The 26,709-nt window shown below is 38.1% G+C and overlaps 1 protein-coding gene across 7 annotated transcripts in view; it reads right to left on the minus strand.

The window, feature by feature from the left end:
* Window positions 1-894: 894 nt before the first annotated feature.
* Window positions 895-26,709, minus strand: part of SCEL (sciellin) — a 47,638-nt gene continuing 21,823 nt past the window's right edge. For 3 of the 7 annotated variants that reach the window (XM_015851599.3, XM_015851600.3, XM_015851598.3), the window contains exons 10-18: window positions 26,026-26,097; window positions 18,440-18,499; window positions 17,253-17,309; window positions 15,724-15,813; window positions 14,306-14,395; window positions 12,030-12,104; window positions 10,647-10,755; window positions 4,297-4,399; window positions 895-3,571 (exon numbers count right to left, since the gene is read on the minus strand). In XM_015851599.3, coding sequence (XP_015707085.2) covers window positions 3,555-3,571; window positions 4,297-4,399; window positions 10,647-10,755; window positions 12,030-12,104; window positions 14,306-14,395; window positions 15,724-15,813; window positions 17,253-17,309; window positions 18,440-18,499; window positions 26,026-26,097 — 673 coding nt within the window. In that variant the 3' untranslated portion in view covers window positions 895-3,554. The remainder of the gene's footprint in view (window positions 3,572-4,296; window positions 4,400-10,646; window positions 10,756-12,029; window positions 12,105-14,305; window positions 14,396-15,723; window positions 15,814-17,252; window positions 17,310-18,439; window positions 18,500-26,025; window positions 26,098-26,709) is intronic. The other 4 variants (XM_085553395.1, XM_015851601.3, XM_085553408.1 and 1 more) reach the window with 2 other exon arrangements.

Raw genomic sequence — 26,709 nt, forward strand, 5'->3', positions numbered from 1 at the left:
AACATGAATGGGAACCTACTTTATTTCACACACCAGAGTATTAAACCACCTGGTTAAAACAGGTGATCACCGGGGGATAAATTTATCACATCCCTCCTACTTTCTCAGCAGTGCTCTTCAGAAATAGAACACTACTACTTCCATGAGTTTAAAAGATATGAGTTTTGAGGGTGTCTGATATTACTAAATGTGCTTCTGAGAATATCTGCAGATTCTTCTCCCTAAAATGCATGGAGTGTTTCTTAAGTCTTCATTTTACTGATGCAGAAGATAAGAACTGAGTTGCTCAGGCCAGGCAAAGCACACAACGCTTTCAAGACGTCAAAATCAAAGGAGATATAAAATCACCTTAAGATCTCTAAGATTATTCATCAGTTATGCAATTTAACAGAACATTTTTAGTTAATTTCAGGTTTGGTACATCAAATCTATCTAGGTATTAGGTGTCTTTATCCACTGTCTTTATGAAATGAAGTGCGTCTCCGCTGTTAAGCTGGGGTGAAGAAAACTGAGGTGATCTGGTGCAGCAGAAGGGAGAAAAAAAGGCTACATTTCTCTCTTGTAGTCTGATACTTATTTGACTGGAAGCTCAAACCGTCTCCTAGAGTAAAAGTAGTTACTATTAACAACAAACAACCATGATCCAAAAGCAAAAACAACCAGGAAAACCAGTACATTTTGTCCCAAATAATAGGATTGTTTTAAAATATCAAGAGAAGAAAGTAAGTGACTTACGCATGTTCTGAACTGAACATGTGAAACTTCCAACATGACATGCGTCTTCATATCAAGGAGAAATACAGCGAGCTGACCTACTGAATAAAAGCAAGGACCCTTTGCAGTTGACCATGTTTTCATAAGCTAATGAGGCTCTACAAAGTAAGGAAGACTGTGTCTGGTCAAACTCATAGATATTTATTACAAGAGGAAAAAGACTAGAAGACAATATTAATGTGTTTGTCACTTTGCTTCAAGCAAAGATTGAGTGTTCTGTAAGAACCCGTAAGATACAGCAGAATACAGAATACAGTACAACAGTGAAACAGTTCTTGTGACACTCCTTCTACTTGTAAATATCAGTAGTTTTGATGCTATCTACATATCTATACGCATGAATGAACTTTTCCCCTGTAGAGCTATGCTCAAGATTTGCAAAAGAAAGTATCCATTAGATACTGAGAAAATGGGCCTGATGAATCACAAAATCCCACATAATTTAGTACATCACCTCTCAATACAGCTTTCTAGTTTAATTTAATGCATTATTGAAGATAACACATTCATTAAAACAGCTGTCAGCAAACTGCTTGTTTCAATGGTTTCATGGAAGTACCAGTCAAAGAGAAATAAAATACCACATGCTAATGATATGCAAAAAGGACAAAAAACAATTATGTTTTGATACATCACTATTGAGATGTTAATATGATTTTTTTTTTAATGAGTACAGCTATCTGTGCTTTTATATGGGAAATATCACACATCACAAAACCAGTGTTTCTTTTCAGGAAAATTACAACATACAATAATAACAAAAAATAAAAAATAAAAAATAATCAATCCACATGGCAAAATAGCCAGGGCTGTTCAGAAAGGATGAATTAATGAGAAGACAATTATTCTTTATTGTTTCTGTATTGCTACTTCTCTGTCAGTGAGCATTTAAGTAGCAGATTTGGAACCAGAGTTTTCTCCTGGTTTCTCAAACACTAGGATGTACTGGATTCTGATGTGTTGGCTCAGGTGAATATCCAGCAACTTCCATTGTAATTCAGCCTTAGGAATAACTCTTGGTCTCTGAACAGGAACAGATTTGTCACCCATTATTAAAACAATTATATGAATTTTCTCTACCAGTTGTGCAGGTCTTATTACACCGGTAAAACACAGGATAATATTGATAATAGTTTAACTAAAGCATGTTATCAGCAATGGGCACACAACAGAAATAGAGATAGTGGAGGACAGATAATAACAGATTTTCTAAAGCTACTGTCATTAATTCATATTTTTCATGAAAATAATTAAATTATCTACTGTTACATGACTCTTTTTCATACAACTGTATGTACACACTTCATGCTAGGACAAACAGACTGCATTGTATCCACTTGGGGGTTTAAATCACACAGAAATTCTTACCTCCTGTCTCCACTAGAGCAAGTGCAAACAAGAAGAGGAAATTTGGCAGTGACAGACACTCAGCAGTCTAACTTTAATCTATGGATTTGGCACTTTTCAGTTTTCTAAGCTCTGCTCAGGTCCAGCAGCTTCCAAGCACTCAACTCTGTCACAGTCATACCTTAGAAGTCCTTTTCAGCTGAGAGGTAAGGGAGGAAAATTATTTCTGAATACTGTGATCTAAAACACCTAAAAATATAGAATAGCAGTTGATGCCTGTGGTTGGTTTTTTTTTGTTTTTTTTTCCAGCAAACCGCTGAAATAATTATTTTAGGCAATTAAGGCAAATAACAATTAAATGCTGCAGAAACATAACAGAAAATGAACTCTTATTTCAGTTTCTTATTTTAACAGATATACACTGTCCAAAAATAAAAAGCATTCAACGTAGGCTCAAAAGAAGGAGGTCATCTGTCCTGTTGTCAATGTCTAGAACTATTTACCCCAGGTTCCTTTGTAAACAGTGGAAAGTAAAACATCTGTTCATAACTTGGCTAGCCTCATCAAAAAATAGATGCTTTCAATCTGACCAACCACTTCCTAAAATTATCTACTTCCTCACCGAAGATGTTTGAATTTATAAGAGATTAACCCATCCCAGCTATTTAGACAGGCAGCTTAATAGAGTAGAAAAGACAGATACAACAAAATGTCTGACTAAGTACATATTCTGTGACTTCATAACACCTATGAAGGAAAAAAAAAAAAATTGGTAATACAATGCTAACCAGGATTAAAGACATGGAATGGGATACTACTGTGACAACTCAACTAATATTTTTTTTTGTTTTTTTTTTTAATAATGCCTCTGCTGTTATTAAAGAGAGATGTGTTCTCCAAATGTATTTGTTCCATCTTAAAATTATCATTATATTTGGGAAGAATCTTTTGGAGATTCATGTCTGTTTTCAAAGCATGAAGAAGAACCCGCCACACTCTATATGAAACCAGTATATGAATAACTGACTTCTAGATGGCTAATTGCAAATGAGATGAATTCCTTTCATGCTTCACAAAGACAACAGTTTCTTATTTATAAGGAGATGTGGTTACAATTAATAGAATTAACAGCCTTCAGAACTGATGTGTATGTCCTACTATTCAGAACATTTCAATAAATTATCACTAGTTTTACATACAGTTCAGCAGTTTCACATATCTGATGATATACTGAACAATATCTTGATTTGCTTTCTGGAATGTGTGTACGAAAAGGCATCTCAATTCTCATGGAATTCATTCCTTTGAGAGCCATGCAGTAGAGCATTTATTTCTAGAAGTAAAAATTGATTGTGTTCCGCAGCAGTTTGAACTAACTAACACTTAATTAAACACTAGTGGGACTTCTTTGCTTTACTTTCTGTATTTCAAAGTTAGTAGATCCACTTTTCTGCAAAAGAAAAAAATAAAATAAAAATGATTAGAGATGCCAAATGCAGAAGCAGACTCTAAATGTCATACAAGTAAACACTGTCTTCTTTTTTTTCTTAGAAAATCAATTGGAGTCTGGCTATCACTTCTTGTCACTTGCTGAAATACGCTATATAAATTTATAACAGTATGAATACTTCTTTCTACAGTTTTGTAAGTCACAATGCCTTACTTTTTAAATATGATTAATTGTAAAATTCACTCTTCCCCTCAATTTTTGCAATGGCTTAATAACATTGTTCTTTAACAATGCAAATTGATTCAGTTTACATGATCTTATCCCCAAAAAGGGCCATGGAGCAACACCAGCATATTAGAGCATTTCATCTAGGTTTAAGTTTGTCTTTTATTTGGTATAGAAGTACTGATTTATAGTGTTATGAATTAATAGTTGCCACGAACAAAGAAGACTTAAAGTCTAACAACTTCTAGAGAAGTTAATGAAATAAAAGCTTTATTCTTTACCACCTTGCATATTTGTTTACTCACTGTCCCCATCACTGAGCAAAGAATGTCAGTTACAGTATATTTTTTTCATTATAGTTTAATAGATTTTTTAATTTCTCTTTTTTGGGGGCATACATTGAAAAGGTTTGCATACACCAACATAAGCAAAAGCAACAGCCCTGTTGTAATATACAGAAGTTTTTTTTAATGTTCCTTACAATACATCTTGCATCTTACCCTTGATTTTGGTGTAGCAAGGCTCACAATGCACAGTTTGTCTGTAAATCCAAACACTGTCTCCTGCTTTCAGATCTTCCAGTGGTCTTTTGCATACTTCACACTTCAAAGCGTGAGGAAAAGTAGAAAAAAAAAATAAAGCCCTTCACTACTATTCATTTCCAGCATACTCCTTCATAAAGCAAATATACCCAGACCAGAACAGCATTTATGAGTACTGTAGTGAATCTGAACTTTAAATAAATATTTTCGTGAAATAAACTGTAAGTCTAAAAATACAACTTTCAGACCTCTAGAAGTCAGATATCTGAGTCTCGTCTGGTTCCCTAGGTTCTATTTATCATCACTAACCTTTCTCCTACCCCAGCATTTCCAGAGGGTGGAATCACAGAAAGTACCTGCAAGATAATCTAGTCCAACTGTCCTCCCATTACCACTGCTACCACAAGCCACTAAACCATACCTTGTAGCTCCTCATCCAGACGCCTCTTGAACCCTGTCAAGGATGGCAACTCCACCACCTCCCTGGGCACCCATTCCAGTGCCTGACCACTCTCTAAGAGAAAAAGTTTTTCCTTATGTCTAATCTAAGCCTCTTCTGCTACAACTTGTAGCCATTTTCTTGGGTCCTGTTTGTTGCCTGGGAGAAGAGGCCAAACCCCTCCTCATCACAGCCTCCCTTCAGGAAGTTGTAGAGTGCAATGATGTCTCCCCTGAGCCTCCCATTCTCCAGACTGAACAATCCCAGCTCCCTCAGCTGCTCCCCATAAAACCTGTGCTCCAGACCCCTCACCAGCTTTGTTGTCCTCTGAACACGATCCAGGGCCTCAATGTCTTTCTTGCAGTGAGGGGCCCAAAACTGAACACAATACTCGAGGTACAGCCTCACCAGGGCTAAATACAGAGGGATGATCACCTCTCTGCTCCTGCTGCCCACACTATTTCTAATACAGGATGCTGTTGGCCTTCTTGGCCACCCGGGCACACTGCCAGCTCATGTTCAGCCGAGCATCAACAAAAACCCCCAGGTCCCTTTCCTCTTCACAGTAATCCAGCCCCTCAGCTCCAAGCCTATAGTGCTGCGTGGGGTTATTGTGGCCAAAGTGCAGGACCTGGTACTTGGCCCTGTTGAACCTCATCCCGTTCACCACAGCCCAGGATCCAGCTTATCTAGATCCCCATGAAGGGCCTCCCTAACCTCAAGGCACATCGATAAAACGGGCACAGTACCCGGTCGAAGCCCTAAGTCGATCGCCTAAGTCGCCTGACTCGGAGCCGTCCCGGAGCGATCGCCAATGACTGACCGCGTGGTTCAAGGGGGATCTCGGGTGGTTCCTTCAAGCTGGGAACCCCCGGGCTAGAGGAGCAGCCCGGCAGCTCTGCGGGAGCGGCCACGGGGCTGACGGGGCTGACGTGCCGTGGGCGTTGCCTGGCAACGGCGGGAGATTGAAACGGGCACAGGGAGGACAGCGACGCGTCGCTGCCACCAGAGACGGACAGGAGGGGTCAGGGTCCGTGCACCTCGTGACTTCCTGTTTCAGTGCTGGTAACTATTCTGCTTAGACATGGTCGTGCCCCGGCGGAAGGCTGAAATACTCAGAAATACTGAGAAGGCCCAGACAAGGGTCCCATGCTCTCAGAAAAGGGAGGCAGCAACCAAGACGACTGCGGAGACCCAGACTGAGGTCCTGCACATGCCTGATCGGAAGGCTGCTACCAAAAAATCTGAGGAGACTAAGACTGAGCCCCCAACCCGAGATGCTGGTGTGCAGGTCTCTGGCTGTACTGAGTGCCAGAGCCTGGCCTTTCAAGTACTGGGTGAGGGAGGCAGTGGTTGTGTACGCTGTGACCAGGTTAAGTACTTGCTCAGCCTCGTAGTTGACCTGAAGGAGGAGGTGGAGAGGCTGGGAATCATTAGGGATTCTGAGAGGGAGATTGACTGCTGGCACCAAGCCCTCTCAGCTCCTAGATCCTGGCAGCCGGATGAGGCTCTGCATGGAGAATGTCACCCCCTGCTGCCTTGCAAACAGGTAACAGAGGGACACCTACATGCAGATGGCGTTCCTGCTATAGTGAACCCACTGTCCTCTCACCCCTCTGGGAACAACGGCAAAGAATTGGAGGATGTAGGTCAGTGGCATAAGGCCCCTGCTTGTCGATGCAGGCGTGCCCCCCTGGTGAGTCCCCGGCCCCCCCAGCCGCCCCTGCAGAACAGGTACAGTGCTCTGCAGGGACAACTGGATAATGGTGGTGATGATGGATATCCTCAGCTGGTGCTTCCCAAGTCTAACCAGTCTTCGCCTAAAATTAATACATCATCAAATAGGAAAGCACGACGGGTCATTGTCATTGGTGACTCTCTGCTGAAGGGAGCAGAAGGGCCAATATGTAGACCAGGCCCTCTGCAGAGGGAGGTCTGCTGCCTCCCGGGTGCCCGAGTAAAGAACGTAAAGAAGAAACTTCCTTCCCTAGTTCGGCCCAGTGATTACTATCCTCTGTTGTTGTTTCAGGTTGGTAGTGATAATTTATAGAGAACTTCCCTAAGGACTAAGGATTTCAGAGCCCTGGGGAGACAGGTAAAGGGTTGGGAAAACAAGTTGTGTTTCCCTCTGTCCCTACAGCTATAGAGAATAATGAAGGACTTTAATATAATGGGTCAGCAGATAAATACCTGGCTCCGAGCTTGGTGTGCTCAGCAGGGGTTTGGGTTCTTTGACATTGGCTCTGTCTGCAGGAGACTGGACCGGCTTGAGACCAATAGGAGTGGCTTCTCCCACCATTCAAAAAGGATCTTAGGCCGAGAGTTGGGCAGATTCATTCAGAGGGCTTTAAACAAGGTATGAAGGGGGATGGGTGTGTAACTGGGGTCGCTAACACAAAGTCAGTGCGTAGCGACCCAGAGCTTGCAGGAGAGGGACGTGCTTGTAAGAACCGATGGTCTTGTGCCTTCGTGACGGAGGAAGATGACTCTATGAAGGCGGAACGGGGTAAAGCCAGGTCTTCTAGGGATAAGACTGAGGAAGTGGTATTGGGATTAGGAGCGAGGCTAGGGGCCTGACTGAGGTGCGCCTATACCAATGCACACAGCATGGGCAACAAACAAGAAGAGTTGGAAGCCATTGTGAGGCAGGCAAACTATGACCTAGTTGCCATAACGGAAACATGTTGGGATTGCTCCCACGACTGGAGTGCTGCAATGGATGGCTACAAACTCTTCAGGAAGGATAGGTGAGGAAGGAGGGGTGGCAGCATGGCTCTCTATGTCAGGGAATGCTTTCATGCTTCAGAACTTGCGACTAGGGATGATGCGGTTCAATCCCTATGGGCAAAGATCAGAGGAAGGGCTGACAAGGCAGACATCCTGGTGAGCGCCTGTTATAGACCGCCAAACCAGGATGAAGAGGCAGATGAGCTGTTCTATAAGCAGCTGGCAGGAGCTGTGCGGTCACCAGCCCTTGTCCTCATGGGTGACTTTAACTTCCCCAACATATGCTGGGAGTATGGCACAGCGGAGAAGAAGCAGTCTAGGAGGTTCCTGGAATGCATAGAGGATAACTTCCTAATGCAGCTTGTGAGACAGCCCATGAGAGGAGCTGCCCCGCTACACCTGCTGTTCACAAACAGGGAAGGTCTGGTGAGGGATGTGGAGGTTGGGGCTGTCTTGGACAGAGTGACCATGAAATGGTAGAGTTCTTGATTCTAGGTGGAGCTTGGAGGGAGAATAGCAAAATTGCCACCTTAGACTTCTGGAGGGCAGACTTTGACTTGTTCAGAAGACTAGTAGGGGCAGTCCCCTGGCGTTCAGTCTTAGCGAACAAAGGGGTCCAAGATGGCTGGTCGCTCTTAAAGAAGGAAATCTTAAAGGCACAGGAGCGGGTGGTCCCCCTGAGCCGCAAAATGAGCCAGCGGGGAAGAAGACCGGCATGGATGAATAGGGAGCTGTTCTTAAGGTTGTGGGAAAAAAAGAGAATCTACCGCCTGTGGAGGGAGGGAAGAGCAACTCGGAATGACTACAAAGAGGTTGTAAAGATGTGTAGAGGGAAAATCAGAGAGGCAAAAGCCCAGCTTGAATCTAAGCTGGCCACTGGGGTAAAAACAAACAAGAAACTCTTTTACAAATACATTAACAGTAAGAGGAGGACAAAGGAGAATATCCACTCTTTGCTGGACGAGGCTGGGAATGTGATCACAGAGGATAAGGAAAAGGCAGAGGTTCTGAATGCCTACTTTATGTCTGTCTTTAAAAGTCATCTTGATTATTCCCAGGCTCCCCATGCTCTGACCTGGTAGTCTAAGCTGGGGAGCAGACTGAACCCCCTGTGATTCTGGAAGAGGAGGTCAGGGAATTACTACTCCAACTGGACTGTCACAAGTCCATGGGTCCGGATGAGATTCACTCGAGAGTGCTGAAGGAACTGGCGGAGGTGATCGCTGAGCCGCTTTCCGTTATCTTTCAGCACTCCTTGTTAACGGGTGAGGTCCCAGAAGACTGGAGGCTTGCAAACGTGACTCCCATTTACAAGAAAGGTTGTAAGGAGGATCCGGGGAACTACAGGCCTGTTAGCCTGACCTCGGTGCTGGGAAGTGTTATGGAACAGATTATCTTGAGGGAGATCACGTGGCAGGTGTGGGATGACCAAGAGATCAGACCTAGCCAGCATGGGTTCGTGAAGGGCAGGTCCTGCTTGACCAACCTGATCTCCTTCTACAATCCTGTGACCTGTCTGATGGATGAAGGAAAGGCTGTTGATGTGGTCTACTTAGACTTCAGCAAAGCCTTCAACACGGTCTCCCATGCTATTCTCCTACAAAAGCTGGCAGCCCGTGGCTTAGATGGGTACAGTCTCAGCTGAGTAAGGAGCTGGCTGGAGGGCCGGGCCCAGAGAGTGGTGGTAAATGGAGTTAAATCCAGTTGGAGACCAGTCACGAGTGGTGTTCCCCAGGGGTTGGTGCTTTACTCCCCAGGGGGAGTAAAGGAAGTATGATTAGACTTAAACATCCAACTCAGAGTAGAACTCAAGGAATCTGAACTTTCTTATTTCAAACTGTTTTATAATACTTTATCTTAACCATTATATATATATGTGTGTGTGTGTATATATATATATATATAATTATTGAAGCATCCAGAGACTTCTTTAACAAATATAAGAAAAAGCAAATTTCTGAGATAGAGAAGTATTTCCCTTGTTTCATGTATGAAACTTCACAGATAAACACAAAGACTGACCTCCAAAGCTCACAAGGAGAGCATACAGTGAATGTATCAAGAAGCACTGTCATTCTATCTACAGAACAGAATTTCAATCCCCAGATCAGACTTAGTTGTTTAATTTTCTGTCAATACTTTCATAAGTGTGTAGTTACAGAAAAATTAAGCTGACTTTTGCTGGCAAAACACACTGCCGTTTGGGAATATCTATCAAAAAGAATATCTTCTAAGCAAGCTTAAATATTTAAAAAAATATTTAAAAAATAATTCAGTTGATAACAACAGAAGAAGTCATCAATCCTAACTGCCTTAAAAATTAATTCCTCTTTATGTGGGTTCATCCATCTAAAAAGCATGGAAGTAAACCAGAATTTATATTTGTAATAACAATTTTGAGGAATTATTACATAGTGATTGGCAGAGAAGAAATTGCATTGCTAGCACTAACTATTCAGGTTTGGGTGACTTTTCATGCAATAGCTGGGTAAAAGAACAGTTCTGAGAAACAGAAACTATGGAAGACTGGGCAGAAAGCGGTCAATGCTAATTAGCTGATTTTCATGAGTAAGTTTTGTTACAACAACAGTGTGTGGAGATGAAAGCAGAATTAAGATTATTTTATCCTACAGCAGGAAATCTCCACAGCAACAAAATCTTAACTGATATTTTGATCCCAATGGGAAAGTTATTTCAACTCTGTTACTTATGTAAATTCTTCTTATTAATGCCTTTGAGTTTGGCTTTAACCAAGAAAGCCCACAAAACTTCATAGAAAAGAGTAGAATAAGATTTTACAGTAGGATTAAACTGTAAATAGGTTATAATTCACTGTATCAGTCTGGAAGTCTGTACAACTGAAGGCTTATAAATATGAATGACAGTCAGGATATGTCCTGCTGTATCCTTTATCCTTCTCATAGTTGCAAGAGAAAGAAAGGAGAGGCAAGGAGAGGAAGAGGGAAAGGACTGGGGAGGAAAAAGAGAGACTAGAGACTACAGTACTTCCTAGATTAATCAGCGTGTGTGCAGGCCTTTCTCTTCTCCCACGTCTAAGGCCTAAATAATCGCTTATTAAATGTGTAATATAATGTAGGTATTGCATTTGAATTTTATTTCATAGTAGTAGGTCAAATCTTACCTTGAAGCAAGTTGAATGACAGCAAATTTGCAAGGCATCTAAGATCATTTTGGCATCTGTGCCCAAGGGCTTCCTGCAGTATGTACATATATCTTTCCCAATAATACTCCTGTGTATATAATATAACATCAGCTGTCAGAAAAAGAGCAATCTCAAGGAGAAAACTGATAACCTTAGTGCAATGTGTGGGAAAGACTTTAGTATCCTACTATACAGTGACCATAAATGGAAAAAATGTAATGTGTGCATTTCCTCTGTTCTATTTGGTCTTGGTAATATACATGCTCCCATGATTGGCAAATTGATGAGTATAATTGCCAAATAGCAAAAGTACTTTGAAATGATAGTCTTCTTTGATAAACTGAATGATTTCCAACACTAATGAGACATCACTAAGCTGCTGAATGTCTAGAAGCACATGCACTTAGTGAGGATGAAGTATAAGGTAATGATTAGAACATTTTAATTGCAAAAGTAAATTGGTAGTTGAATTTAAATTGATGTACATGGAAACATTTTTATTTACTGTACTGTAGACAAAATCTTACTTTTCAAGGCAGCAATGTAGGACATGTATAAAACAGCTCACCTAGTATTTATAACAACATAAATGTTTTTAAATATTTTCTCCATTGTTTTTGCATCCTTCTAAGTCACCAATCTATGTATTATCTGGGTGCAACTGTCAGTGCTGCTTTTGTATTATAAAGTTAACCAGCCCTGCTCCTTTCTAGTCAGTGATAAAACATTGTACTCTTTTCTTAACCATCCCCAGAGTTTCTTACACTTACATTGGAAAGGGTGCAAGTTTTTTATGCTTCTATGTATTTCCAAGTAATTGAAATATCCAAATTATCTGAACTGATAACATTTTTGTTTGTTTGTTTGTTTGTTTTTTCTTCCCAAGAGATATTACTGATTTGAACAAATATTCTTCTATGCTTGGGAAGATATTTACTGGTGTGAAAACACTGGTGTGAAAAAATTTTAATCAGCATTATCATGTGAACCTATTTTCCCACACCTGGACTTAGATTTGGTCACATAAACACTATTTTCATGTAGGAATGAGATTTTTGCAGAGATAGTAGCCGGCAGAGTTAGCAACCTACAGAATCACAAATCCAACTCCACCACTTAAGGCCCTGGCTATTGTTTCTAGATGTTTTATATGCCAGCTCTAACAAGCCTACATAATATTAGGCTGCCAAACTGTAGTAATGATTTGATGACAAGATCCCACTGAAAGGGAGTGCTGTATGAAAAGCTGTCTGACTAGCCTAATGATGACTTCTACTGCTCCCTTTTGTCTGAACACCTGAAAAGCTTACATAAAACATCTGTGCCCTTTGATACTGTGTAACATTATTAATGTGTACTTACTGATCAGAAGTAGAATAAACAGTTTGGATAGTATTTCCAGTTATATTTTCGTCATAGGCATGATGTGATGAATTTCTGCAAGGCAGTAAGTACATAAAAATTACAAAATGCCACTTCTTATTGTTAAAGGCTTCACTACTGATCATAGGGAAACTGAAAAAAATGTAATGTTCTTGTAAAAAACAATCACATTTAGTAATAAGTTCCTTTTTTTTCTTCCATCAAGAAATATATACCAAATAAGAAAGTGTAACTTGGACATAAAGTGCCCCTACACTGTGTTCACTTGCCGTACGATTCTTTAGTATTTCAAAATGAAATCCACTATGCTACTGAGTGAAATCTACACTATAACAATGGTTTTTCCTGTGCTGATATCTCAGCCTAGATTATATTTACTATGAAATGGTGGCATGTTGCGTGTTTTGCAATTTTTGTCTTCTTTCACTAGTCCTCAAATAGCTGTCAAATAGCCAAACAAAATTACAATATGTCCCTAGAAGTAGACTGGGGTTTTTTATAATACAGACTGTTTAATGTGTGATTTGCATTCCTTACAATAAATTTATTGTTCCTTATATTCATATTAGGAAGGAGAAGACTGAATTTCACTGCCAGAGCAGTTAATTCTTCCATTTTTTCTGGTTACTTAACTGTCAGTTTTGTTTGGCATGGAAGGGATGAGCTAGTATATGACAGATGAACAAGCCATCTTGTCATACATGTTTTGAACATTTTTGAACTGATTTAATTACCCTATTCTTCCAGAAATTCATGAGGTATATAGTAATTCATTGAATCACAGAATCACCAAGGCTGGAAAACACCTCTAAGATCATCCTGTTCAACTGTCCACCTATCACCAATATTTCCCACTAAAGCACGTCCCATAGTACAACCATTTCATGAACACCTCGAGGAACAGTGACTCAACCTCCTCCCTGGGCAGCCCATTCCAGTGCCTGACCAGTCTTTTGGAGAGAAAGTTTCTCCTAAGATCCAACCTGAATCTACCCTGGTGCAACTTGAAGCCGTTCCCTCTAGTCATATTACGTATTATGTGGGAGAAGCGGTAAACACCACAACCTCCTTTTAGGTAGCTGTAGAGGGTGATGAAGTCTCCCCTGAGCCTATTCTTCTAAACATTCCCAGCTGCAGTGCTCCAGACCCCTCACCAGCTTCATTGCCCTTCTCTGAACATGCTCTAGGGCCTTGATGTGTTTCTTGTATTGTGGGCCCCCAAATTGAACACAGTAATCAAGGTACAGCAATTTAACACAATTATAACAGTAACGATAATTTAACATAATAATTATATTTCATATCAATCTTGTGTACTATTCAGTAATGCTATGATTTTTTAAATACTTTCGTGCACTTGCAGAATGTTTTTTTCAGGTTAAGTGCAACAGCCTGACAACATGCATGTGTAGGGTGTTAAACAGCCCAGATACACTTTACACTTACCTGTCTTTTTAGTGCATATTTGTGCAACACCATGTATTAAAATTGCACAGATAGTGAGAAATAAAACTGGTAAATATTTTATATTTTACGGAACATAATAATCTTGCCATTTAATAATAATGCAAGCCCGGATTTGCTCATCACAAAATACTTCCTCAGATAAAGATCCAATGATTTCTCCTTACCAAGAGACAGGGTTTTTAGACAGGTCTATTACATATACACCTCTATAACACCTCTTTTTCCTACTCAGAATAGAGTGCTTCGAGTGACGGAGTCCAAATAGAACAGGAGAAATGGTTTTAAAAATGATTTATACCTAATTAAAAAGTCAGAAACCCAGGTCACAGCAATAATGTTTGGGGTAAGAGATGAGACGGGCTCAGATTCATTCCATACAGCTTTAGGAACTTTAGAAGCCAACTGAATGTCATTTTTTCCTTCCAGCTTTGGAAAGAAATAAGCTCTCCTACAGCATGGCACATCTAGCATCCAAGTAACATGCTGGAAATACCTTCCTCTATTGATTATGAAAGAATTTTGGCTTAACATCTCTCCTAAATTTCATGTCTCAGACACATCCGTAGAGCTACACAAGGCATGTCTAGTCCTGCTCACTCTGTGCACTGAAGGTTTTCTTTGTGGGCTTCTATTTGTACAAGAAAAATTTGATAGGAGGCTGGCATGACATCAGAGACCAGTGTGAGGTTTTCAAATATCCCTTGCATAAAGATAGTTTCATAGTTTTCTCCCCCCCCCAAGAAATAACACTTTAAATGTAATGATTCTCAATTCATTGTCCACTGTACCTGCTCTTTCTTCTGCTGTCACTGAGGTAGGTTGCTTCTGGGACATTATTTGGAGCACTTGGAGGATTTTCATATATTTGTTTAGTTATGCTAAAAAAAAAAAAAAAAGGCAACAAGAAAAGTCTTTATAAAAATCATTTTCAGTTACACAGTTTTCACTTACACTTATGGCCAAAAATGGAGAAGCTTATCTTAATAACAGCAGTTAAAGAAATCTGTAATTTTAAGCCCTCAGTTTATGCTAGTAGATAAATACATATCAGAAATTCCTCCAAATTAACTGAACCTTAGTTTTCTCAAAGTGCCCACTGAGGTTTTCAGCTGTACGTTAGAGTTTCAATGGTTGATAACATTCTGCATGTTCTTAGCAATATTCCACAATACTTTATTCTTGTTTTTACTGCATTTTAGTTCCAGCTCAGAAATGGAATATTTTATTTGTATATATATACATACATACATACATATAAATACTAAAGTTTTCATCAGTAATCATGAGCTAAACAGATACTCAGACTCTTATTTCAAGAGGCAGGATTATGATTCAAGCAGAATAAACCTTGTCTTTTGCAATCTTCCATTCAGTAAAGATGATATACCACCAAACAGGAATGAACCTTGTCAGATAAATTATAGGATTTAAGTAATAAGTGCTAATAATTTTCTTGACAGTTTTACAAAGCAGCTCAGACAAAGGCTACTCTTGTTTGGTTCTGTCAAATGCTATATTCTGAAACAATTTGATGATTATAAGCCTTAACTCTGGATGATTGGTCTGCATTTTGATTTACTTCAATGAACTTGCCAAGGTCTAAAGCTCTGCTAAATGAACCTCACTCAGTGGCGGTCGCTGTTTTATATGCATAGCATGCTGCATGAAGCAGCACCCTCTATTGTGCTTTAGTACTAATCTGGCAGGCTTCTTTTCAGAACTAAAAGAGAAACTCATTCACTTTACATATTCAGTGTTATGTTCCTCTGGTCTGTCAAAAGGAACTGCTAGGATAAAAATACTTCTATTAAAAAAATGCAGAAGAGCTTCTGTATTGAGATAGCTAAGTTTTTCCTCATAGTTTATATATACAACTAAATGGAAGACTACAAAAATACCACATGAATGGTACCTGATAACATAATACTGCCTTTACATTAGTTGACAAACTAGCATCAGTGTTTTTTAAGCTATGAATACGTTTACTTATATTGCTTTGCTAATACATGGTTATGTTGCTATATTTAATTAATCTGGCACATTTTATAAATAATATACATATCTTACATAATATATATCTTACACAAGTTATGCACATTCAGTTTATTTGCATTAGGAATTAGTATTTTCAGATACCATGCTAAACAACTACAGCTCTTGCTATGTGGTCTTTAAGTTTTACAGAGGAATATGAACTGAGTCTCACCCTTTTTTACTTTGGTCATCAGGAGACTTTACTTCCTTACTTTGGTCATCAGGAGACTTCACTTCCATGTGATCACCAAGGTCCTTGTCTCTGTGAAAGTTAGAAACACCTCAGAATTAATCAAGTTATTTGATTCAATTTAAGCATATTAGATGTGTTGATATTTATATGTCAAAAAAGGAAAAAAGTATATGCATTTAACAAGGAAAGTTCCTGACTACACTGAATGTATACTACAATTTCTACAGTTATGAATTAAAAGTTATCAGTTCAAATTATAGTATCTTTCTGTTTCTCTCCATTGTGACACTACAGAGGTATGACATGCTACTCAAAAAATCACACATAGAATCACAGGAGGGCTGAGGCTGGCGGGAACCTCTTGAGACCATCTGGTCCTACTCCCTACTCAAGCAGAGCCACACAGAGTAAGGTGCCCAGGCCCAGATCCAGGTAGCTTTTGAAGATATCCAAGGAGGAGACCCCACAAACTCTCTGGGAAACCCGTGCCAGTGCTTTCTGGTGTTCAGATGAAATCTCTTGTGTCCCAGCTAGTGTCCACTGCATCTTCTCACTGCACCACTGAAAAAAGCCTGCTCTGTCTTCTCTGCATCCTCCTCTCAGGTATTCATAGTAGTTGATATGGTCTCCCAAGACTCCTCTTCCCCAGGCTGAACAGTTCCAGCTCTCTCAGCCTCTCTCCAGAGGATAAATGCTCCAATCACTCGATCATCTTGGTAATCCTCTGTTGGACTCTCCACAGTATGTCTGTGTTTCTCTCACATTATAGGACTGTATGATAAGTCAGGTTGGAAGGGTCCTTGGGAGGTCTCTAAACCTCTGAGGTCTGACCAGCTTGCTCAGGACTTTTTGCAATTGACTCCTGAAAACCTCCAAGGATGGAAGTAGCACAGCCTCTTTACCCAACCTTCTCCACTGCTGGACTCCTCCTTATATAATGTCTGAATCTCTTATTTAAATTTATGACCCTTGCATCTCATCATCTTGCCATGCTACAGCTGAAGAGTCTATTTACATCTTCTAAGTAGGCTATAATTATGCCATTTCAGCTTGGAAATATGATTTTACTTAGTACAGGCACCAGTACGATGGTTGCAAAAATGTGTTATTTGCTTTGTAGTTATATCCAGCCCAGTTTTGTCTTACTATAGTTTAGGTCTCGGTATATTCTCTAGGACTGTATGACCACATCTATACTAGTAACTACTAACTCAGATGCTGTGAAATAGTTGATTTGATAACATTATTTCATATTAAGTAGTCTGTAATTAAAGAAGATGGTAACTGACTGTTTAAGTTCAAATAAGATAAAATCATGAACTAAGTCTCCTCCACACTGAATTATTTATATTTGCCATACTATATTTAGTGAGGAATTTTAAGTAATTAGCTCAAACTCAAGTACTAATTTTGACTTCCATCATTAACTTTACGGGAAAGAACCTATTAGTATCATCATTAAACCAAAGAATTTTTAGGAGTATGTAAGGGAAAGATGACAGTCTTGCCTCTTATTTTTCTGAGCAGCAGCATTTATTTCAGTTAAATCCTCAAAGTCTTTCACTCTGAAACAACAAACAAATACAACTGTTGCAATATTCCCTCTAGCTGGAAAGAGGTAAAGTGTAAAAAAACAAATAAACATATAAAGAAGTGTAATTAAACTAGGTGTCACCTTTTCCTTTCAATTTTTACATTTTAATTAAAATTTAATTTCTTTAAACTGGCTTTATATTAGTTTGTTTAACTAGAGGAAACAATGACCTATGAAAAGCAATTTAACTATTGCAGTGAATTCTAATTCTTTTTAGATAGAAGAAGAGAGAAAAAGCAAAAAGTAAGGTAGCTCATTGAAGCTGATAACTGCGTTGGACACTTTAATCCAGAATGGACTTATTGATCTTAGAACTTTGGATGTCTCTCAGAATTAAGCAGTACTTCAAAGTCTTGGACACTTTCCTAATACATTCCCTGTAAATTAAAATTTGCAAAAAATAAAAGTCATATTCAACCTACAGTTTAGTACTAAACTGTACACAAATTTATATGTATTCATGCATATAAACAAGATTGTCTACTATAAAATGGATGATCACATCTTGGCAACATCTGTGTGCTGCTTCTTGAAGTTATCACACAGTTCTAGTGTAAGATGTGAAAAATGCTATGCAGCACTTACGAACACAGTACAATATATAACTCTTCTAGTGTACCACAGGGCAGTTCCTCTCTACATGCAGAAAGACTGATTATAAACTACAAGAAATTTGGCCTGAAACAAAGTGATCTGACATGCAGTCCAAAATTGTAAGTTCAAGCTGCTCTTCATGGCTCACTTCCCTTGGCTGACTGAAATGCTTTGTTACATGCTGTTGGGGCAAAACTTATCATCCGCGAGTTATACAATATTTTGTTCAGTGCACCTTCCCTAACTATATTAATATATTTCTGTTATGGATTATTGAGAAAGCATATTGGTTATGTATGGAAGCTTGCCATAGATAACATTTGCTCAGCCAACAGTGCATATATCAATTAATTCATCTGAATTTTTATATTCATGTTTATGTCATTCTGTATAAAGAATCCTACTTATTAATCTAGAAAAATTTTAGAGATTTGCAACATTCCTGACATTCACATTATTACAAACTAGCCTTAGAAAAGCAGGGTCTGAAAAGCTTTGAAGACTTACTCCTTGTTGCTTGTGAAAGACTGTGGATTCACTTTGATGGGGTCATTAAGTTCTTGATTGCTTCATAGGCAGAACAACAACAAAAAAAATATATATATATATAAAAAACAAAATTTATATATCCAGCTACCAATTAGCCAATGTACATTACTTAAAATGAAATTGCAATTCACACATTCTTAATGAAAGTTCAAATTAAGCTGATTAGAAGTTCAAACCATACATCACTTTTGTAATTCAGATAAATTCATAGACTCAGCAATCACAGGCAGCTTCAGAAAGTATCTGTCCTTTAACTTGCTAAGACATAGCAAGTATCTTTACCAGAAATAAAATCAGCCAAATATTTCTGACACCTGCATGAATAATTTCTAACTTAAAAAAGTAACAATTATGTACTAACTCTTTCTGGCCAATTCAGTCAGTTGGAATGTTTAATAGTACCAAATCCAAAAATGGGGTGTTGCTTGAATGCTCTTATCTATTTTCATAAGAATTAACCAGTGTCGATATGTTTCTGCAAGATACCTCACTTCCATGAAAAATCCATTTTCCAACTGAAAACTCCTGAAAGCTTACAGCAACTTTACCAATAAATTACCATCTAGTAAACTTAACTCATTACAATGAATAATTGACTGAAAAAAAATAATGAAAAATCATTTTCTTAAGTTGGCAATTTGGGAAAGAATGATGCTTATGATACTGTGACAGCACTCCACTATTGATAACTTGGTAGTCAACTATATTCCATATGAGATTTCATTCTGTACAGTTCTGCCATGAAACAGAATCTGAATGAAACGTAAAGACAGCCCTTTCAGATTTTTTCTAGATCAAGTTTGTCAGCTTTGAGAGTCACTTCAGTGAGATTATCAAGATATTAACTTCTTTAGCAATGAAATAAAAGAAGCTCAATATGTAAGGAGAGTTAACTGCCAATTAGTTAGAAGTCCATTTCTGTTATTAACAAATAGAGAATCCGCTTAGTACAGTTTTGCAGATTTTCACAGATTTCACAGCTTTCATAGTTTTTCTTCAGGATCTGGAGTCTTCTGCATCCTCCATCTCTTGAACTCCTTAGAAGTGTTTAAAATATGCATCTCAAGTCTTCTGTAAAGCCTACTGAAGTTTTGCATCTGCAGCTACATCAATTATATGTGTATATACAAAAATGTTGCGTATGCTATACAACGCTCATTTATTTATCAGCCTCAGTGCTGCATATTAACCCAAAACACAGAAAGGAGTAGTTTTGGAGCTCCATCTCATTCAGTACACCGTCATGGCTTTAAATGCAGTTTACTCAAAAGGTTGTCAGTAGTCTTTCTGCTTATTTCTGCTGACTTTCACAGAGTGGAACAATAGGAAGACTGCAATAGTACCAAATTTGGTCCCTGCAGGATACTATGCTTCTCTAGCCGATTTTCAGTATTTGATTTTCAGCAAAGGAACTACATTCCAAATGGCTTTTTCTAAAACTTAGCTCAGTTAAACAGATACACTTGACATTTTCACTCAAGGTACATATATAAAATATTGTATTCCTTTTTTTTTGCAGCTTTCAATTTTTATTTTTTTTTTCAATTTTTTTTTCCCAATATTTCCTGGGCATTCTTTTTTTTAAACAGAATTGCAGGGGTTGGAAGGGCTCTCAATAGATCAGTGAGTCCAATCCCCCCTGCGAAAGCAAGTTCCCTACAATAAGTTGCACACATAGGCATTCAGAAGGGTCTTGAATATACAGAGAAAGAGACTCTACAACCTTTCCAACCAATCTGTTCCAGTGCTCCATCACCCTTGCCATAAAGTTCTTCTGCATGTTAGTATGGAACTGCCTATGTACAAGTTTTAGGAGTTTTAGGCCATTACTCCTATCACTACACATCACCAAGAAGAGCCCGGCCTCATCCATTTGGCTCCCACTCTTCCCTTTAGATATTTATAAACACTTATTAGATTCCCCTTCAGTCTTCTTTTCCCCATGATGGACAGACCCAGGTCACTCAGCCTTTCCTCACATGGGAGATGCTCCAGACCCTTTATTATCTTCGGGGTCCTCTGCTGGACTACTTCTAGGAGATCCCTGTCTTTTTTGAACTGGGGAGTTCATAACTGGTCACAGTATTCTAAACGTGGCCTCACCAGGGCAGAGTAGAGGGGGAAGATCACCTCCCTTTACGCTCTTTTTAATGCACCCCAGGATACCATTGGCGTAGAAAGATGTCTACTGACCATATAAAACCCTAATGCTGAGTTTGTTCCATTCTGTAGACTTCAAACTGTCATGACTTTGCAGATGGCAGCATTCTTTACTTCTTCACACATTATATTCAATACTTGGTGTATTAGAATACACTGACGGACTTGCGAGGAAGACTTGATGTTCAAAGGGATTTTAACAAAAGTAATGTCTAAGTTGTATGCACATACCCTGACAACAAGCCTGATTTACAGAAGGGTAACACTGAAAAGTCCTAGAGAGGGGATGGAGACAGTCGCAGCTGCAGCTTTCAACACAAAAGCACATGCTGACTGACCTGTTCATCTATAGTTTATGGCTCCTATGGAACAAAACATGTACAGAACATGACCCTCAGAAGATCGCAATTTACTGCAATGTTAAGTTTTCACTAACTTTCAACTTCATGAAACAGCAGCTTGACAAGGACTGCGGAAAGTAATCAGGGCTGACATCTTGCAGATTCCTTGCTTTATGGTGGCTGGGAAGAGCAAAGCAGAAGTCACAGGAGAGTGTAACTGCAGGCTATTGGTTCCAATACAGCTCAGGTTACTAGTCACTGAAGTTATTACTTACAAAAGGATAAAATGTAGAATAGGGCAAACGGCAGGTCAATCAGAATTTAACTGATTAGGTATTGGCCCTTAGTAAAACTACATTTACTTTTATTATAGAACAGTGGCAGTAAGTGCAGATAAAATCACATAACCCAATATTACATTTACTAATATTTGTAAAAGATATGTCAAGAGTATTAAAGTGGGGAAAAGACCAACCTATAGACTCATTTATTAAATAAGTTCTTTTAATATCATAAAATTTCACTGAATGAAAAGCCATTGTGGAGAAATATTTCCCGTTTCAGATATAATATTTGAAAAACGAATCAGTGTCCAAATTTGGCTGAATGTAATACATTCTTCTTAACTTTGTCAGCAGTTTCTTAGGATATAGATGACAATGTAAAACCAAAGCCTCTAGCTCCTTGTGCAAAATTGGATTAGAGATGGGATAACTAATGAAGAGAATCCAGCAGGGGGGGAAAAAAAGTAAAAAAAGTAAAAAAAAAAAAGTAAAAAAAAAAAAAGTATGGCAATGAAGATAAGTACATTTAAAAAATTGCTGCCACATCGGGCTGAATGCAAAAATTATTGCTTATTTTACCATCTATTGCCATATCTTCAGCCTTTGTGATTCTCAGACACAAACTAAAAAGGAAATCATTCAGATAAAAAGCTCTCCAGAAATTAGCCAGTTTTCAAAAGTGTCATGTATCTGACCCCAAATCAATATAAACAAAAGTTTTTTTCATCTGCACAAAAAATTTTTATTTGGGGCTATTTCATTCTGCTAATGTTAGCTATTGAATGTCTATTGAATGTCTTTATAGATTTAATGCATTAAAAACCTGCAGACATATCAAGTGAGTAAACTTTAAAGGTAGTGAAACTGATGTATAATGTAACCACAAATTATTATTTTTTCTTTTATGCTCTGTATCACAAATTCAGAAATTGAGTTATCTACATTTTGCTTTGACTTCCACCCTGCATTTGAATTCTAACTCAGTTCACATGAGATAAAGCTCTAATATTTTTTAGTTCTGCTTTGTCAGATATGTTTATGAATCTCACTTATTTCAGTGTGTAATAGTTCTGTAATTCTAGTTTGATTGGTGATGTGTCAGATCACCATCAAAGAAGGAAAAGGAAAATGAATCCTATCCACAAATTCAAGCACAGCTAATAGTTTTGGTTTTGGGTTTTTGTTTGTTTTTTGATTGTCTTGAAAGCATATAGACAAAAATCTGAACAACGGTGAAAAAGGAAAGATATAAGCCATGCCTACAAAAAGAGCTTTAGCATGTCATCGATTGCTGAAAGCAATGAAAACATTCATAATGTTTGCATTTGCAAATTTGGAAGTCAGTAAACAATAATCTAAAAATGTATCTAAAAATAGATCTTAAAATGTCTGACCACATTACTGTGTCATTATGTTGAGGCCAAACTTAAGTTGATCCTGGATGCAAGTGGGAGAATGAGAAGACAAACTGGCCAGATACTGGCCATACTCTTGAAAGACGCATCCTGACAACAAGGCAGAAAAGTATGTGATAGCAATTCCCTACTTATTCAGTGAGTAGGGAATTAGCCAATGTAAGTCTCAATTAGTCCATTTCTAGGTTCAGATGTTCTCTAATTCCTGAAATATTTGTCTTATTACCTAGAATACCTCTTCGCTGATGCACAAACAGCTCACATAGTATGCAAGTCTTCATCATTGTAGGCCATGTTTTATGGACAAGACAGTAGAATTACCGTATGAATTTCGGAATTTCGGAAGACTTACTGATTGTTGGATATGGTTGAGCTGCCCATGAAACTTAATAAAACACCATTCTGAGTTTTGGCTCCTTTGATGAATTGCTACACGTCATGGTGAGCCATACAATGCAAGAAGTAAATTCCTTTGATCTGGATAGCCATTGTGACAAAATTAGGAATCAGTTAATCAAGTAGCTGCCATCTCTAGTCAGCACTAACTTTTCTAGATGTGATACAAAACAAGTTTTATCTGTTACCCTTTCTCCAGTGATATTTCCCAGTCGACCTCCTACAAAGCATCTGATCCACAGTTTTTTCCTCTACCAAGACCGAATACGTAAAGGCCATGCTAATAAACTCTGTCTAAAACATTCAGGGAATTTCTGACCTAGTAGTTTCAGCACAGAAGACAGTTTAAGGTTACAAAAACAAATGGCTGCCAGCTGGACCTTCCAAGTGTGAACTAAGGGAGTTGGTCAAGCATATATTAAGTATGTCAGGCACCTCACTGAATAAAGCTTAACACCATGGGCCTGTCTGAATTTTGATCTGCCATGCATGGCTGCTTTACTACCCTTATATCAGACTTTTTTTCATGTATAAATGAAAAAGAATAAAGAAGTTCTTTGAGAAGAAAGTGACGTCTATTCTGAGGCAGGCTGCATTTCCTTCCACACCACTGTGCTCACTAACCAGTGCCAGGAGTCCTCATTCAGACTAACAGCAGAGGATGATGGAACAGAAGAGCTCTGCAGTCAACTGTAAATGCCAATTTAAACAGTGCCAAACAGGCATAATGCTTAGCTTAGAGGATTTCATAGTAAAATACAGAGGAAGAATCCACTGACCAGAATGTTTTGTAGAAGGTAGACCGGGAAAGATCACTGAAGAAAGGACACCAACTTATTCAGTTTAGCTTGGAGAATATGCATACCCTTGCAAATGCTATATTATCATTCCAGTTAGGAATAAGGGGCTTGGATCTCTGCCCTGAAGCTCTGCAACGGCAGATCATTTGTATCAACAACAGAAAAGTTGCAAATCTGTCAGAAAGAGCAGGCAGAAGGTCCCTATCACTAGAAGGTAAATTAATGTTTTCGCCTTCTATTGAAACGCAAGAACATATAATGAAATGAAAGTCCTTTCAAAAGATTTTCTTTATGCCACTAATGATGTTTGATAGAAAACCACTTAGCATATTTTCTTTATTTTATACTGAAATTAATCCATTATGCCATTAACATCCATATCAGAATCCTTGACAAAAGACAAATAATTAAGTACACCTTCAAAAAGCATGACCTGAAAATTTTTGCATTTTGAATAAAAATATGTGAAATTAAATGATGATTACTTCTTATACACATCAATGTTACTAGAAATACTGTTAATGTTGCCATTTATTTCTGTGTGGCGCAAGCGTTTTTGACAAAAGCATAGTATGGATATGTCATCTTCAGAGGAAGAAAGGAGCTTCTGCTGACAGCTGCTTAATGCATATTTGGTTAGTATAAATTCAGCAAAAAATTGTAGTTTTGTGAAATTGACACATGAGTAGCAGATGGTTGACATCTAAATCATCAGCTGAATGTAAAGGAATTATTGCAGGAGGAAAGAGAGCAGAATTTTGCCCACAAACATTGCAGCCTACTTATAGTTTATATAGTGACACATATAGATGTACTTAGTGTGAGGTTACCATAGTAATTTGTAGATCAGTCAAACATTTCTCCAGCTCTCTGCCAATGGAGGGACTAGAATACAAAGCTCAAGATGGTAATGAGAGCCACCGGGGACTATGGATGCGGACTGATTGAGGCTGGGGATTAAATAAGGCTTTTACACGCCTTCAGGAGTAAAGAATGGCTATGAATTCCCTCATTAATACAGTGGGGTATTTAATTCTTTAAGATCTCTCACACTTCTTGACAGGAAAATGTTTCTCTAAAGCACTGTTTTTTCCAAGGAATTACACTGTCACATGTTTTTTGCATGTTATCCTTAACTATTCTGTACTGATTTTACATACTGAGGGGCAGGAACAAAATTCAAAATAGAATGAACTGTGATTGCAGACCTCAGAACTACACACAGTGAATCAAACAAATTGAATTAGCTAAATTAGTATCTGGGCAATTTAGTATTCACTGTTAAAAGCTATCATAATTCTTGGTGCACATCTAGAAATCTAATTCATTCACTTTTTTGTTTCATATTCAGGCATTTTATTCTGTTTGAATATTTTGACCCAAAATATCTCAACCCATGAGCTATTTTGTTTTCTATTGTATTTTCTCTGTTCTTTGGAGGGGGAGGAGCAAGCAAGTGGCATGGTGGAGATTAGCTCCTATCAGTGTAAAACCACCACCCCTGAGTATCACTGATTTTTTTGAAAAAATATGCCATCTCTGTTAGTAGAGATTCTTACAGTTCACTGGAATTTCAGTAAAACAACATTTCTGTTTTTTTCACCCATCGTTTTCATGGTATTCTTTACACTGACACATTTCTAAGATGCATTACTACATATGCCAGCTAACTTACCACAAGAAGAAATGCATCTGTATAAACATACTAATTTGTCATGATATGTGTTATTTTTTCCTATTTAAAATTTCAAAGTTGGGACTTTTTATTTACATAGCAGTGTGAAGACACTCCTGCTCCCACAATTTCTTGAAGCCCCAAGAAAATATACTATACAAGCCATACTACTGCAATACATCTGCCTCTACCTTTTCTTTTTTTACAGCGTCTATCTATATACTGCCCATTGTGATGCAAGCTAAATTTGCTGAAAGAATTAAAAATGAAGATGTCTGAAATAACTTAGCAAGTCAGTGAGGTGGGACTCAAAGTTCATACTTCCAGGATAATGGTTAGCAGTACAGAAATGCTGCATTTATCACACATCATGTCCCAGAAAGCTATCAAATATGGAAGTGAAAAATAGGAGTACATAAAATGACATTTATCACATACTATAACATTATTTTAATGTTGTCAGTTTCTGTTACCTTGCTGTAGCTTGATCATCTATGTAAGTCTTTGATTTTTGAGGGATGACTTGTTCTGATGAAAAAGCATCACTGTAAAACAATTGGTGAAAACATACTTAATGCATATGATATTTGGAAACAGGTTACACAATTTATCACTTATATTAGTTATCATTGTAGATATATTTACTTATTTCTGACAGGATCAGTCAGAATTGTCACTTTTAGAACATTCTGAAATGATGGGAGAAGGTGAAAGATACAATTGGAAGTTAGAGTCCATGCTTCTGTGGACAGTCTTTCTATTAAGATTGTAATTAAATTATGACAGGTTTTGCAGCTCCCTTCTTCGTAAGCCACAAAATTACAGGCTGGTTAAGTAATCTTTTCCTACATTAGGCCATGTGAAATGCACATTTCATTAATGAATTTATTTAATAAATTCACTTTCTGAAATTGGAGCAACTTTTGAAAACACTCATGTTTAGGGAGACTTTACAATAAATCATTGTCCGTTAATGCCTTCTATTACAAAACTCTGAATTTATATAGCTTTTTCATTCATCATTTTCTCCTTTACTTTGCTCGCTCACTCTCTTTTTCAGTCTTTAAAACATCAGCTTAGCATAAACAGTCTCATTAACTACATATATAATTGTGAAATTAAATTTTTGATGCAATTTTAAATATTTTTATGCAGCT

The sequence above is a fragment of the Coturnix japonica genome, chromosome 1 (genome assembly GCF_054131305.1).
Source record: "Coturnix japonica strain WE chromosome 1, WE-NBRP24, whole genome shotgun sequence".
Taxonomy (NCBI): Eukaryota; Metazoa; Chordata; class Aves; order Galliformes; family Phasianidae; genus Coturnix; species Coturnix japonica.